General features: G+C 40.6%; 1 protein-coding gene across 2 annotated transcripts in view; it reads right to left on the reverse strand.

Annotated features, from left to right (window-relative positions):
- NYAP2 (neuronal tyrosine-phosphorylated phosphoinositide-3-kinase adaptor 2) overlaps positions 1–13,926 on the reverse strand; it is a 137,091-nt gene that overhangs the window by 12,539 nt on the left and 110,626 nt on the right. For both annotated transcript variants that reach the window (XM_079315068.1, XM_079315069.1), the window contains exon 7: positions 11,305–11,408. In XM_079315068.1, the coding sequence (XP_079171194.1) occupies positions 11,305–11,408 (104 nt within the window). The remainder of the gene's footprint in view (positions 1–11,304; positions 11,409–13,926) is intronic.

The raw sequence follows: 13,926 nt of genomic DNA on the forward strand, positions 1-13,926 counted from the left end.
TAGCCACACATTTCTAGTGAAAGACTATGAACAAACACACGTACATATACAGAAATAGAGAAACGTCCTATACATACATACATGAGTGAATATACATATTTATGTGCATACAGTATACAGACAAGATACTATACAGGTACAGTCAGTGCAATATACTGTATAAGGCTACACAAACACCGAGAGGGTCTGGTGGGGTGGTGAGAGCCATGAGAACAAAGCCTGGATGGTTGTGACTCAAGGCAGACAGGGGACAGCCTGGCTGCTCTGTGTCGTGTTTTATGCATCAGGCACACACAGTTCCATCAGAAACAGGGTACAATACCCTCAGCTCAAAAAAGGGACAAGTGGGAGTGTGTGGAGGAAACTGAAATGTGTATGAGCAGACAAATAAGGTTGTTCTACCTAGGATACAGAATGGTTCATTTACAGAGAATGCCTATATATAAACCCATGCTTTCATGAATTCATGCCATTTTTTTATTTCTATATTTTCCTTTAAGAATATTATAAAATTCTTGCCCTGAGTTAAACATAAATACACACATAAAAGGGGGTGGGGAAAAAGGAAATTGCATGCTTCTGGGGTTTTTTTAAATAAATTTTTAACCAAGGCACAATGTCTTCAAGAGTGGTTGCAAGACCATTTGAAATAAACTTAGCAAGTGCTATTGTTCTGGGACTGTGGCAAAACTAATTGTTTGCATACAAAAGTCACAGAACAAGTTTTGAAGTGAATTTACAAGTTTTAGAACAGAACAAGTAAATTTATTACATATGCCTTAAAGAGAGATTCCCTGAAGAGGATAGAATGCTACCAATGCTATCAAATTAAATTATTTTATAGGCATGATGTTTGGACTGAAATTATTTCACACAAATGACATTATATATTTGTTTAGCATTAGTTGTTACCTATTTTTAGTAGAACCATGTACAGTGCTGTAAGAGCAGCTAAAAATGACATGAAGAACTTCCAGATAATTTTCAGTTTCTTTAGCAGGAAGTACACACAGTGGTCTTAGTGATTTGTGAGCTGCAAGAATCACAGCTCAGGCACAGCTGATCAATGGTGGCATAAAACTTTCAAGGCTGTATCGCTCTCTCTCTCATTGACTCCCATAAGTGTTTTAATATTAGTCACTAGTTCCTGTGGAACCCATTCTGTACATATATGCTCAAGTTTAACTCTCAAAAGAAAGGTCAGGGTACAGAGGCCATGCTTGGCTGTTGCCCCACATTCAAGCACTCAGGCTCCAGACACACACAGTTGTCATCAACTTCCAGGTGTTCTGGAGAGTACTTCAAGTTCCAGGGGCTCTGGAGGGTATCTCACATTCCAGGGAACAACCACATTCATTGTGCTGCATTGGCTGCAGCATCTTTCCCCATAAATCTCTCTGTTGAGCTCACTGTTTTTTGAAGTGTTGAAACACACCATCCCAACTCTATCAAAACCAGGCACAACATAACACTCCCCTGAAACCTCTGACCACACGGTGAGATCTCATGTCTGTCCTGTGCCTGTTCAAGAAGCTGTAACTCCCAATCTGAGAAACAGCTAGGTAAGGACAGTAAAAAAATGTTGAGCATGAAAGTGAAAACCTCATAAACGCCGTATTATTTCATCCTTTGTCAAAATATCATTGCATTTGAAAGGTTTCAACAATCTCTGTCATGGAGCTCACCTCTTTCTGTTCTCTGTTGACAAGCTTAAGTGCATGCAAGAATAAGGTATCAGGGTAAAGGAATGGAATACTCCTTCATCTCCTCTGTTCCATCACACCTGAAATAGTGGCAGCCACATCAGCACTTGAGGGCAAGGCAGGATAACAGACTAGGCTCAGATCAGTCACTGTTCCCACATCTGACACCCTCTTGCTGCAGCATTGCTTTTTCTACAGCTGATCTGCTTTCACCCATTACTGCCTCCCCTGACACATTTATTTTGTGCCTAAACCCCGTGCTATGACCCATATGGGGAGGAAGAGACACCAAAGCCATGCTGTGCCTTGGCACGTACCATGACAGCAGTGCATGCTCAGATCCAGCTGTGCCTGCTGTCCCCATGCTGTGGGACAGAGGCTGCAGTGTGGGGCCATACTTGAACCAGAGTCCTGGCAAAGCAATGCACTGGCCAGCTTCTGCTGCATGACCAACACAGCTGAAGGATGAAGAAAAGATGTTGGGACAGCAATAACAGTATGATCTACCAGGAAACAACAGCTTTAACACCTTTGCTTCTCATGCCAATCAGTCAGGCGTGCCTTGGAGGTGAGGGATGATGGATGTGACAATTCCATCTACTTTAAGGTTTGCATTTTCTTTTGACTTTTTTTTTTTTTTTTTAATTTTAATCTTTCAATAAGCATTCTCTATTTGCAGTTTTTATTTTTAGAAATAATTTGCACTGCTCTGGACCCATGCACTGATTATGTAAGACCAGATTCAAGCTGAAACTCAACACAGTGCAATGTGGAGCCTTCCCCAAAGCATTAACATTCTTGTTCCTCTCATCCAAAATGTTGACAACATATTTGCATGGACTGTTGACAGCAGAATTTTGCCTTCATGTGTGCAAGAGATTTGTCTCTGCAGTAAAAACCCAGAGCTATGGAAAGTAATCCAACTGCTCCCTCTCGTGGGCACAGGGGTCTGTTGCACTTTAGAAAGGCACAAATCACATAAATTCAAAATCCTATAGATTCTTAGCAGTGCAAAGATCCCAGAGGGCTGAGTGACACTGCCAGCCACAGTTCATGCCTCATGCCCCGGCACTTCTTTCAAGGAGGTGGCAGCCAGGGTGACTGATCCCTGACTCTTAGGAACATTCAATCTGAACAAGAAAGTAAAATCCTATTCTGGCTCTGGATTCAGGTTTCTAAATATACTCAGGCTCACACACTGGTCAAATCCAGACACCATCTCAAGGTAAAATTGGCCCCTGTCCCCTCAGGGAAGTGCCTGTGCCACAGGCTGCTCTCTGCATCCCGTTGTGGATTCTTCCATGCCTGTCCATCCTCCCAAGTAGGACCCAGAGGTCCAAGTAGGACCCTTTCTCCCAGCCATTTGCAAAAACAGTAATCACAAGGTTCACTCTATGCCTACATTCCTTTTTCTTTGCCTACACAGACACTAAAGATTTCTCTATGACAGGGCCATTTGAGAGAGACATAATTTGTAAAGTGTTCAGAGTAAAATATACCTTTTCCTCTTCTAGACATTCAAATGCATTTCATTGTATCAGTGACAGATAAAACTATGCAAAATCACTGTCACAGATACAGTAGATTGCACCCTAAATAGTTTTTTTACTTTCTAATTTCACAGAAACCAAACCTTAAGCAATTCCTGAGTCATAGCCTTACCATTCTGCTCCCATCTGCAACTTCCTACTTTCTCATCTATTACACTGAACTTCTGAATTCTTGGGGCAGGAACAGCCTTTGTTCCACACATATTGTCCACCAACAAATACCTATGACTCTTGGACCCCAACCTCAATCAATATTGTGGTAGATCCTAGTGGCCAACATTAAGCAGGTTTTGGATCCAGTGACAATCCCAAGCCTTATTATATCTGATGGCTAAACATAAGGAGTAATTAGGTTTCTTTAAGTGAGTATCTTCTCAAGCAAAAAGAGAAGCTACCATCCAAAGTAATAAATAGTGTATAGAAAGTCCAGACCAAAGCCCCATGGGGCTCTGATTACAGAGTGAGTGGTATGGGACTGTTCCCACACTGTGGACATATATTTTGGATGAAGAAAAAGATCAAGTATCAAAAAGGAGCAACCATAACCTTGGCTCCAGGAGCATGGAGACAGACATCTCAGAGGCATTGCAGTGGCTCAGGAAGAACACTTGGCATGTACACACAGGGGGAGGAAAAGGATTGCCACTGTCCCATGAATTGTTTCATATGTTTTGCTATTCTATGTCCAAAATACACCACAGACTTTCAGAACTTCAGAAAATTAGAGGAGAAAAGAGGGACAGAGAAAATTATAAGAGTGGCAATTAGTACAGTAGTTAGATATTCTCTTTGAATAGAAATCTGGGAGTGCATGTCCCCTGAGATCTTTAACCAGCAGCCCACAGGGATAGTTTTTCCCTTTAGTCCAGAGGGCAAGGATGGAAGAAACTGATTCTTTCTTTGCAAATCCTTGTGCATGATAAGAACCAAAATAGCAGAATCACTAGAATCTGATTCTAGTTCTAGGCTAAGATTCATCAAGGAGTGCATGTAGCACAGATTGACAGTACTGAGTGCTGATATGGGTCTGTGCTGTGTAACACACACAAATTCTCTTACTAGCACAATTAATTTTTTTACTACCATTTCCCTAGTAATCAAACTGGCTGAAGGACTACTTCAGCCCAGAGAGTTCTCCATCTACATGCAATGACTGTATTTCTTTCATATCACGAAAGCTAAAAAAACAAAGATTGGTGTGATCAGATACGGAACAGTGAATCTTGATTTATAGGTGCTTATATCTCAGCATCAGAATTTATTAACTGCAGAATCAGGAACCCAGCTCTGGTACTGTGCCCCACGACTGCAGGGTGTTTGCTGACTCTTTGAACTCTTGTACACTACTGCTGGGAAAAAATGGCAACTTTAAGCTGAGAATAATAGAAGAGCACAGATGCTTTGTTTATGCTCACAGAGTATTCACTTTCAGATGCACATTTGCCAACTAAAGCATGATAATGTCAATTCATTGGGGAAGTACTTTGTCTAGGTGCCTTCAAAAATAATTATAGCCATAATGGTAACAATTTACATTCCCTGCATTCATTAATTACAGGGTGACCACAATGCTTACAAGGCACACAAAGACTATAATATGTTTTGTATTCATAACATTACAAGCTGGGCTTGTGATATTTAACTGACCCAATACAGAGTGAACTTTGGCATGAGACAAATATGTAGCTATGCTGCTAAAGAGTACCCAGTACCTGTCAAAATTCAATTCCAAACAATTCCTTTAAAGTTTTGTGTATTTTATATCTGGAGTAAAAAATTGAATGATAGCTGCCCTGAAGGTCTCACATCAGTTTTAAAGCTAGAAATTTTTTTTCACAGTACAACATATGCCTTTTGGTTGCATTTCAGTTAGCATCTAAATATTGAGTGTTAAATAAAATATTATCTAAATTGTTGTGTGGAGGAGTAGGGACTTAACAGCTGAGGCTGGAGCAAGCCTCCTCCCTTCTCTCCTTCTCTCTTTCTCTCTTTCTCTCCTTCTCTCCTTCTCTCCTTCTCTCCTTCTCTCCTTCTCTCCTTCTCTCCTTCCCTCTCTCTGGGGCAGGCCAGGAGTGGGCAGGGTGGCCCCACTGAAGCCTTTGCTTGCCCTGTGGATGCAGGATGTGGGACAAGGGATGTGGGATGGACCTGCCTAACGGGGTGTGCTGGGCACAACACCCCCCCAGCCCAGAGCTGAGCCCACTGCCCTCAGTGGGACAGGGGCAAACCTCAGCAGCCTGCTTTGCCTCCCCAGCTCTGGGGTAAATAAAGCTTTTCCTAATCCTGTTGGATTAGCCAGTGTCCATTTTGAACAGTTGCTAAAGTGCATTTTCACCCAGGCTGCCTCTGGCACAGACCCAAGTGATCCCTAGGGGTTTTCTCCTGTCCTTGTTCACACACCTGGTGTGCACTACCCCTGTCTCAGGCCAAGAGGACATGAACACAAAGACAAACCCTCCCAGCTGTGTATTCAAAGTAGAAAATCTGCTTCTTACTTCCCTACTTACATTGCTATGTTGGAATACTGTGCTGGAAAACTCCTGGTCTCTGTTCCCAGCTCTGTGAACCTTGGACTTCCATGTCTGTAGCACAGCTCCCTCAGCCTGCCAGCCTCAGGCACCAGCCTCCTCCAGCACTTGATTATTCTACAAGTCTTTTTATTTTTCTACCTAGATATGAATTTGAGGAACCAACTTGTATCTAAAATTCTTGCCTATCAAAGACACATTCTCAAATAAATTATTGATAGATTCACTTCATTTGGTGTAAGATAATGGTCAAGTCTACTCTTGGGAGGCCTTTCCCCTTTGCTACAGTATGATCATACAAATCATAAAATAAGTGAGAGCTGTCCTGAATTTTGGAGAGTAATGGTTAGTTTGTCTATCTTGTGCCTTCTGTCATGTTTACTAATGGGGTCATGTGGGAAAAGTAAAATGCTGTCTCAGTTTGCAGAGATCTCAGGCAGATACCAGGCAAATAATGAACTGAGCTGCAATTTTTCTAAAATAAGCCCCCAAAAGTTTCAGTGTTGATGCTGATATATTTTCTAGCTTTTTCCTCATTCCTTCAATGCATGTTGAGACTCTTTAATTCATAGTGTTGATGTATCTTCATTCCCTCTTCTGAGTTATTCCTTCTAATCTCAGCATGGCTTCTGGATTTTACTTTGATCATCTTTGTAAAGTGCAAATCTTCTTTTTTTGCTTAAATTGGAGCTAGATATCACTGCCTGGTCCTCCGCAAAACAAGACACCAAACCTTAAGAAGCATAAACCCCCTCAGAATTAAGATAACATATCTTGAAGAGGCAAGAGGAAAGGACAGGGCTGTCTGGCCACTGAAAAGCAAGAAGCTAACAGGCAGCATGAAGAGAGGCTGCACATTTGCAGATAAGGAACACAGTTTTGTGGAAAGCTGTCTGAAAATAGGCTCTGCTTTGCAGGAAAGCTAAAATATGAAACTCAAGCTATCAGTAGGTTTGTTTTTTTTTTTTTTTTTCCAGAGTGATTTTCTTCACACCATGGATCTTAAAAAACGTGCATTGTTGTGCTGCTATGCAGCTTAGTACATGGGATTTTCCAGTCACTATCTACAAATTAATGAAAACAAACCTCACTTTGCAAAGTTCATTCACAGAAAAAAAAAAAAAATTCAAGGTGTTTATATGATCTGTTTTTTCCTTAAAATGGAAATCAGTGGGGTTTTTCTGTGCTGTAGACTGTTTCTGAGAGGCATAGCAGTGACACAGAGAGGATTTTAGGTACATTAAAACGCTGCATGCAGGATGTTCTCCTCTCCAGCAGAGGGACTTCCACAGCCTGCTTGAAAGGTTTTCTTCTTTTGTGACAGACATGCTCAGTGCACACATACCCTGTGTGCCACAGGGATGTCTGAGCTCATCGATGGAATGCAATCCTTTGTTACCCTGCGGTGAAGATGTGGAGAAGGATAGGACAGCAGGGAAACAGCACTGCACAGCAGTGATACCCGTGACTCCAAATCCTGCTTTACACAAGTGAACTGGTTTGGTCCCTGTGGCTGCCCCATGGCAGGACTGAGCATTTACCACTGCAGGGTGAAACCCTAGACCATGGCTGCTACAGAAGTCTCAGGCACCAGCACAGAGGCTCCAGCAAAATGGGTGAGAAGTTATTTACTGAGGTATATTTGGACCTTGTTTATTCTACTTTATAAACATCACAAAGTGGTTAATTCTACTGTTCTCTGTCCACTTAGATGGCTCCAAAAGAGAGTTGCTTGTTTTCATTTCTATATAAAGGCCAAATACAGATGGATTTTACTATCTCTAGTGTTATTCACACACTTCTGCTCCCTGTGTCCATCTTCCAGCTCAGGGGGCTGTTACCCAGAGAACAGCTGGTCTTATTATTGAATTCTAAGGCAAAGAAGGCATTAAGTACCTCAGCTTTTTCCTCATCTTTTGCCATTATGCTCTCTCTGCCATCCAAAAAGAGGATGGAGATTCTCCTTAGATTTCCTTTTGCTGTTAATATATCTATAGAAACATTTTTATTGTCTTTTATGACAGTAGACAACAGACAGATTAAGTGCTAGTTGGGATTTGGCCCTTCTAATTTTCTCCCTCCATTAACCTCATGACACCCTTGTTCTCCTGAGTTTCCTGTCCCTTCTTTCAACTTTCAAAAACTCTCTTTTCCTGAGTCCCAGCAAAAAATCTCTGTTCAGACAGTCTGGTCACCTTCCCTGCTGGTTTGTCTTTCAGCACTTGAGGATGGCCTGCTTTTACATGTTTAAGATTTACTTCTTTCCTTCTTCCCTTTCTTTAAAGGCAATACTTTCTATCCAGAATTCTTCTCTGCTACTTATACCCGTCTCTGTAGGATATTTTTATTTAGATATGCATTTAGGAAATACAGCTATGTGCCACTTTTGTAGCTCAAAAATATTCTATGCTTCTGGCATTATTATAGTTTCAAGCCTCCCACCTGACTTCCTCTACTATTTTCGTAATTTCTTAAATTTTGTTCTTTCACAATCAATAACATTAATTCCAGGATAAACTTACATTTGTCTTTCAGTTTAAATTGAGACAATTCATGCCTTCATCCAAGGTGGATTCCTGCAACCATCTCTTTCCAAATGCCCAATCCATTTCCCAGAACTAAGGACAGAAGGTAGGCTCTCAGTCTGACTCAGCGTGTTGGTAAATGCTGGCTGCCACTACACTACAGAATTTTTAGTGTTCTCCATCAGAGACCAGACACATAATTAATCTCTGCTTATAAGTCCTTTCTCCTTATTTTAGGTGATCCCTCTATTGCTTCCCATCAATACATCATAGATATATTCTGTGAATACTAGCTGAGTAATCCTCACAATTTCTACAGCAATAAGCAAACAAGAAATAAGAAAATAAGGCATAGGGGAGTTAAATGACAATAGTTACATAATAATCTAATATATTATTGGAATTATAATATAGGTGTCCTTAGATCAGATCTATTTTTAATTGCTAAGCATAGTCACCACTTCTTTGAACAATTGTATTAAAAATGATGGGTTTTGAGAACTCAGTTGCAATTTATTTTTTTTTCCCAAAATTAAGTATTTTGAAAACCACCAGTCTAGGATCCATGAAGATTTGAGAAAAGCAATTAACAGTAATCTGCCCTTTCCCAGATCTTAGATTCCTGTTTGAATGTTAGCTGTGCCCATCTGATCAACAAAGAGTTGGATAACACATCTCCTCAATCTTTTGTAAAGTCTAACTGCTCATTATGATGTTTTTAAGGAAAGCAGTATCAATACAATCAACAGCCACAGCACACAAAAATAGATACCCTGTATCAACAACCCAGCAGATTGAGAATGGGCTAGGAGCCCAGCTGTGGGAAACACATTTCACCCACCATCCACTATTTGCAAATGAAGACAGAATAGGTGTTGAAAGAACAATCAGTGTTTGTAACTGCCATGGAGATTAGATTTTTGTCATTCATCTGAAATCAGGGTCAAATCCACAGCTTTAAAAATTATGCTATCATAGTAAATTGCAACATAATAGATGGACAGTAAGAGATTGTCAGCTGGAAGGGAAGACTTGGAGAGAGAAAGCTTGTACTTGTTTTTCATGAAGTCATGACCATATCATACATTATTCAATTAACAAGATCACCCTCCTACAGTCACTTGAAAATTCTTCTTATCATCTTCATTCCTTTCTTCTGTATGAATTGAGGTGAATTTTTCCCTCTACGGTTTCAGTGAACCCTGGCCACAGCTTCTAAGAGGCTCATTATCTCTTCTATCACATCAGCTTCTGCTTTCAAGGCTTATTGTTTAGTTCTTAGTATAAACTGACAGGCTAAAATCCCTTCAAAACACCCAAGGTGCCTTTGCCACTGAGTAAACAGCAAAGCATTATGAGTGCTGTAAGACCCATTTAATCAAAAATATATACTACATGAACACTGGGACACTGAAAACCTTTGGAAGTACAATTACCCTAATTTCTTCCTTAGATGAAGGAACACTTGATGTGTTATTTAAATGGGCTGTCATTTTGAATCTCCATTATGGATTTGATTTGCTTATGTAAAATATGCTTTAGAAATGTGCAGGGTTCTCTCAGTCTTCATGTCTGACAGCACTCAGAAGCAATACAATCATACCAGTTCATACAGGTCACAGAGCTGTAACCTGTCAGACTTGGCTATCCAAATATAACCTTCCTAACAAGTTGCTGGCTGTCTGGAGGGAGTAAATCAACCTTACTCTTGCAGTCTTTGCTTTGGTCAAGACATTATTGGAGCAACTCACCAAGATACAAACACAAATATGTGATAATTGCAAAGCAATGCTCAGGGAGATTTCCACTCAAACCTCAGTGACGCTCAATAGGATTTTGGGGACTAACTCCCTGAAAACCAGTCCAAAGTTCTCCACCAAAATAAGGGTGCCTGTGTGTGCATACACCTATGCATGTGCACATAAATCCATCTGTGTTCCTGTTGCCTTGTGCACAGACACCTCACACGTACACACCAGTGATGCAGAGCCACAGTGCTTTGACAGAAGCCATTCACATGATGTTTAAGCAAAACCTCTTCTTTCAATTGCTACTCTCAGCAATTCTGAGTTCTGTCAAACTAATAATACAGGTCTGTGCAACAAAATGTTACAATATCAGTATTAGCATATAAAATAAAGGTAAGTATAGGTTTTCCATGTCTTTATTTCTTTCCCATTTTCTCTCTATTGGAGAAATTTGCCAAACCCAAACACTCATTTTTTTCCTATGTGGCAGTTTTGTTTCTGAAGAGGACAAAAAAGTGTCTCTGTTTAAGATAAAAAGAGATGTTGCTCCTTTGATTTGGTTTGGTTTTGGTATTGTTTTTTTTTTTTTTTTTTGATTCTTAACAATGTACAGTAAATATAACTACAGTGGACTATTTAATAGTCCTGTAAGCATTACAGGGTCTATAGCTGAAGAGAGTCTAGCTGCCTCAACTAAACAAAATCACTTGCTGTAAGAGCAGTTTTCAGGACAGTGATAAATCACAGTGTAATACAATCATGCATTAAGCTCCAACCAAATGTGAGACTGGCACAAATATTAAAGTACAACTGGGCAGAAGTCAAGTATGTACAAGTCATTGACAACATTGGTGTAAGTGCTCTAGACAAGACATTTAAAAGAAATTTACATAAAAACATAGATTAAATTTATCAAAGTTTGATAAATTTTAAGACAGTAAAAAAGTACAGAAAACATGAAAAAATAAAAAACCCAGCCAGTACATACAGTACAGTTTTACTACATTTATATTACAGAATGAAGACAGAAAAAGATACAGGGAGTTAAGAGCAAAGAAAATTCTGCTGGCTGCGGCCAGTGGAATTTCATTGCCAATGAGAGATGCGCACACACAGATGCACGCACACGCACAGAAAATAAAGAGACAAAGCAAAAAAACCGTTTACTGTAACGAATGGGAGACAGAGAGGTGGGGACATTTGGCATGTTGCAGCACATGGAGTCATTCCCGATCGGCTAGCGATGGTACCTGGCTCGGCTGGAGGTCGCCGGGCTGCCGGAGCGGCGCCACAGACGGAGGAGGCACTCCCGACGTGGACGCGGACCGGCCCAAGCGGCAGCTGGATTTACACTCTGCAAGGGAGAGAGCACAGACACCAGTGAGCAGGAGCAGCAAGCTGCAACGCTGTGCATCCACATTCCCTTGAGATGGACAATCCAGCTTGGTAACGAGTTAAAGTCTTGGGCATTTGGCTGAATCATGAGCAGAAGCTGAGATCAGAAGAAGAGTTCAGACAGGACTCATGCCATATCCTGGCCTCTTTGCTCCGGCATCTCTGAAGGATAGAGCATAAAACAGCAGACAGGAAGAACAAAAAGGAACATTCCTGGTTCCCCACTCCCCTGCTCCCCAGTGTTTTTCTACTCCTCATGTAATACAGCAGTGATTAAGGGAGTTACAGAGGCTTCTGGTTTCATCTCTCCATCCCAGAGCTGAGGGACATGGCAGCCCAAAGACTGACTGTGCTGAAGGAAAGCACGAACTGCCAGGAAATGAAGGAGGTGGTATGTAAAAATGGTGAGATACTGTAACACTTGGAGATTTGGAATGACACCAAAAGTACTTGGGAATCTCATGTCAGTGGCAATGAATTGAGAGACATAAAGTAGGAAGAAGAACAAAACATCAGGGCAAAGTCAGTTGCCCAAAATCAAGGTGATAACAGAAACAATATTTGTCTTGAGAGAAAGCTCCTCTTCAGAGAACTGCACAGAAATGACAGTTATTTGATTTTCCTTCTGCTGTTTTATATGGAATAATTTCTGAGAAGTCTGCCCTGATTTCCAGCACAGGTTACCATTGTGCACACTGACACGAGGTGACCATGCAGTCCAGGAGGCCTGGACAAAGGTTTTTATATCTAAGTCGTGCTGACACCCATGTGCTACCCCAGCGTTCAGCTGGTCTGGAGGAAACTGTTTTTTCCTGAAAAAAAGGATCTGTCTATTCTGCCAAGAATTTTTTTGTTCTGTTTTTTTTTTTTTTTTTTATATGGCTGAGGAAGCACCTCTAAGCCTATGGCTCTGCTCAGGCAATGTGTTCATTCTCCTTGTGTTTCATAAATCTTCTCAGCCCTGCATCTCCTTTTTCTGTTTAGTGGGCAAACACTGAAAATATTTCAACTCATCAGACAGTCTCACTTTTCACATTGACAGTGCTGCTTTACCATGAATAAGAAGTAATTATAATACCATGCTTCATTATAATTTAAATAATTTTAAGTTTTTTTAAAAAAGGTTTGAAGAATTTCTCCAATTCCATGTTTTTGAGAAGAAAGGACCTATACCTCATGCAGTTGTGGTTTAGCAAGTTTGCTTCTGTAGCATGTCTTTTGCCTGTGTCTGAATTTTATTTACTCATGCCTCATTTACACAGCTGCTTTCTTTGTGTTTGTTTTACACCAATTTCTTTATTTCCTGTGTGGATCTCTAGCATCACCACTGGCCCCTGGTTGGGCCATAGCCTGAAAGGAGGAAGATGCCTATCACCAGCATGTCCTCAAAGTCACTTGGCACACCTTAGAAACGTGAGAACAGCTGGCACATTACTCCACATGCCAGCAACATGCTGAAATGGATTCTTCCACTCTCACTGATGCTTTTTCATTGTCACCTTAAATGCATATTTTCCTCAGATATTTCAGAATTCAATAGGGCGTGGAGAAGAGCTATCCACTTCTGCTGGAGCACTTAGACCAATGAAAGCATCTGTATGGGTGAATATTCATCAACTAAAAATTAATAGGTTAGTTAACATCCAGCTGGCTGAGCAGCAAAAATATTTATGCTGTTCACCAAATGCATTATTCAATTCACTCTCTCCTAGTCAGTCTGTAAACACACCACAGTCAACACAGCCATGGGCACACAGAAAGGAGCAGACTGGCCTCCTCCATAACCTTGCTTTTGTACACAGTCTGCTGGTTTGCTTTTTTTGGACTTGGGCAGTTACTCTGAAGGTTGATTAGATTTGTTTTTGTTCTGATTTCACGCTGTCTGTGTGCCAGATTTCTGACTGTTCCTTTCAGTAATATAGATATAATAATGGATCTCATTATTATACCTCATGTCTCATCTCCTGGAATTTTGCTGGGGTTTCAGAAAGGACAAGTATTAGGGTTTTTTCAATTGTTTTTCTCTACTGCTAAGTAGAGATTCTGTTTCTGCTGTGACAAGCAGAATCAGACACTCAGTCCATAAAAAACTCCAAGACACTGTCTGACTGCTTCTGAATTATTTTCTTTGCTTTAGGAAAGCAGAAAGAAGTGTCATAATTTCCAATTTGGATCTATGTGCAACAACAAGAGATTACCATTTCCTTGCCAAAGAGACTCCTTTCATCTGGCATCAAAGAAATAAAACCTATCACACACAGATGAAGTATTAGTTCCTTTATCTCCCTGTAATATATGTTACAGTATTAAGGAAACTATTGTGATTTCTATGGTGATCCTCACCAAAAGGTGCTTTAGACATGGCTCCATCTAGTTTTTGTGTCTCAGTGGCAGTATTTTTAGACCAAATAAATACTGTATTCTACTGTAATTGGTGGTCTCAGTAACAGCACACCACTGTGGGGGGAAAATAGCCC

This window comes from Erithacus rubecula (genome assembly GCF_903797595.1).
Source record: "Erithacus rubecula genome assembly, chromosome: 11".
Lineage (NCBI taxonomy): Eukaryota > Metazoa > Chordata > Aves > Passeriformes > Muscicapidae > Erithacus > Erithacus rubecula.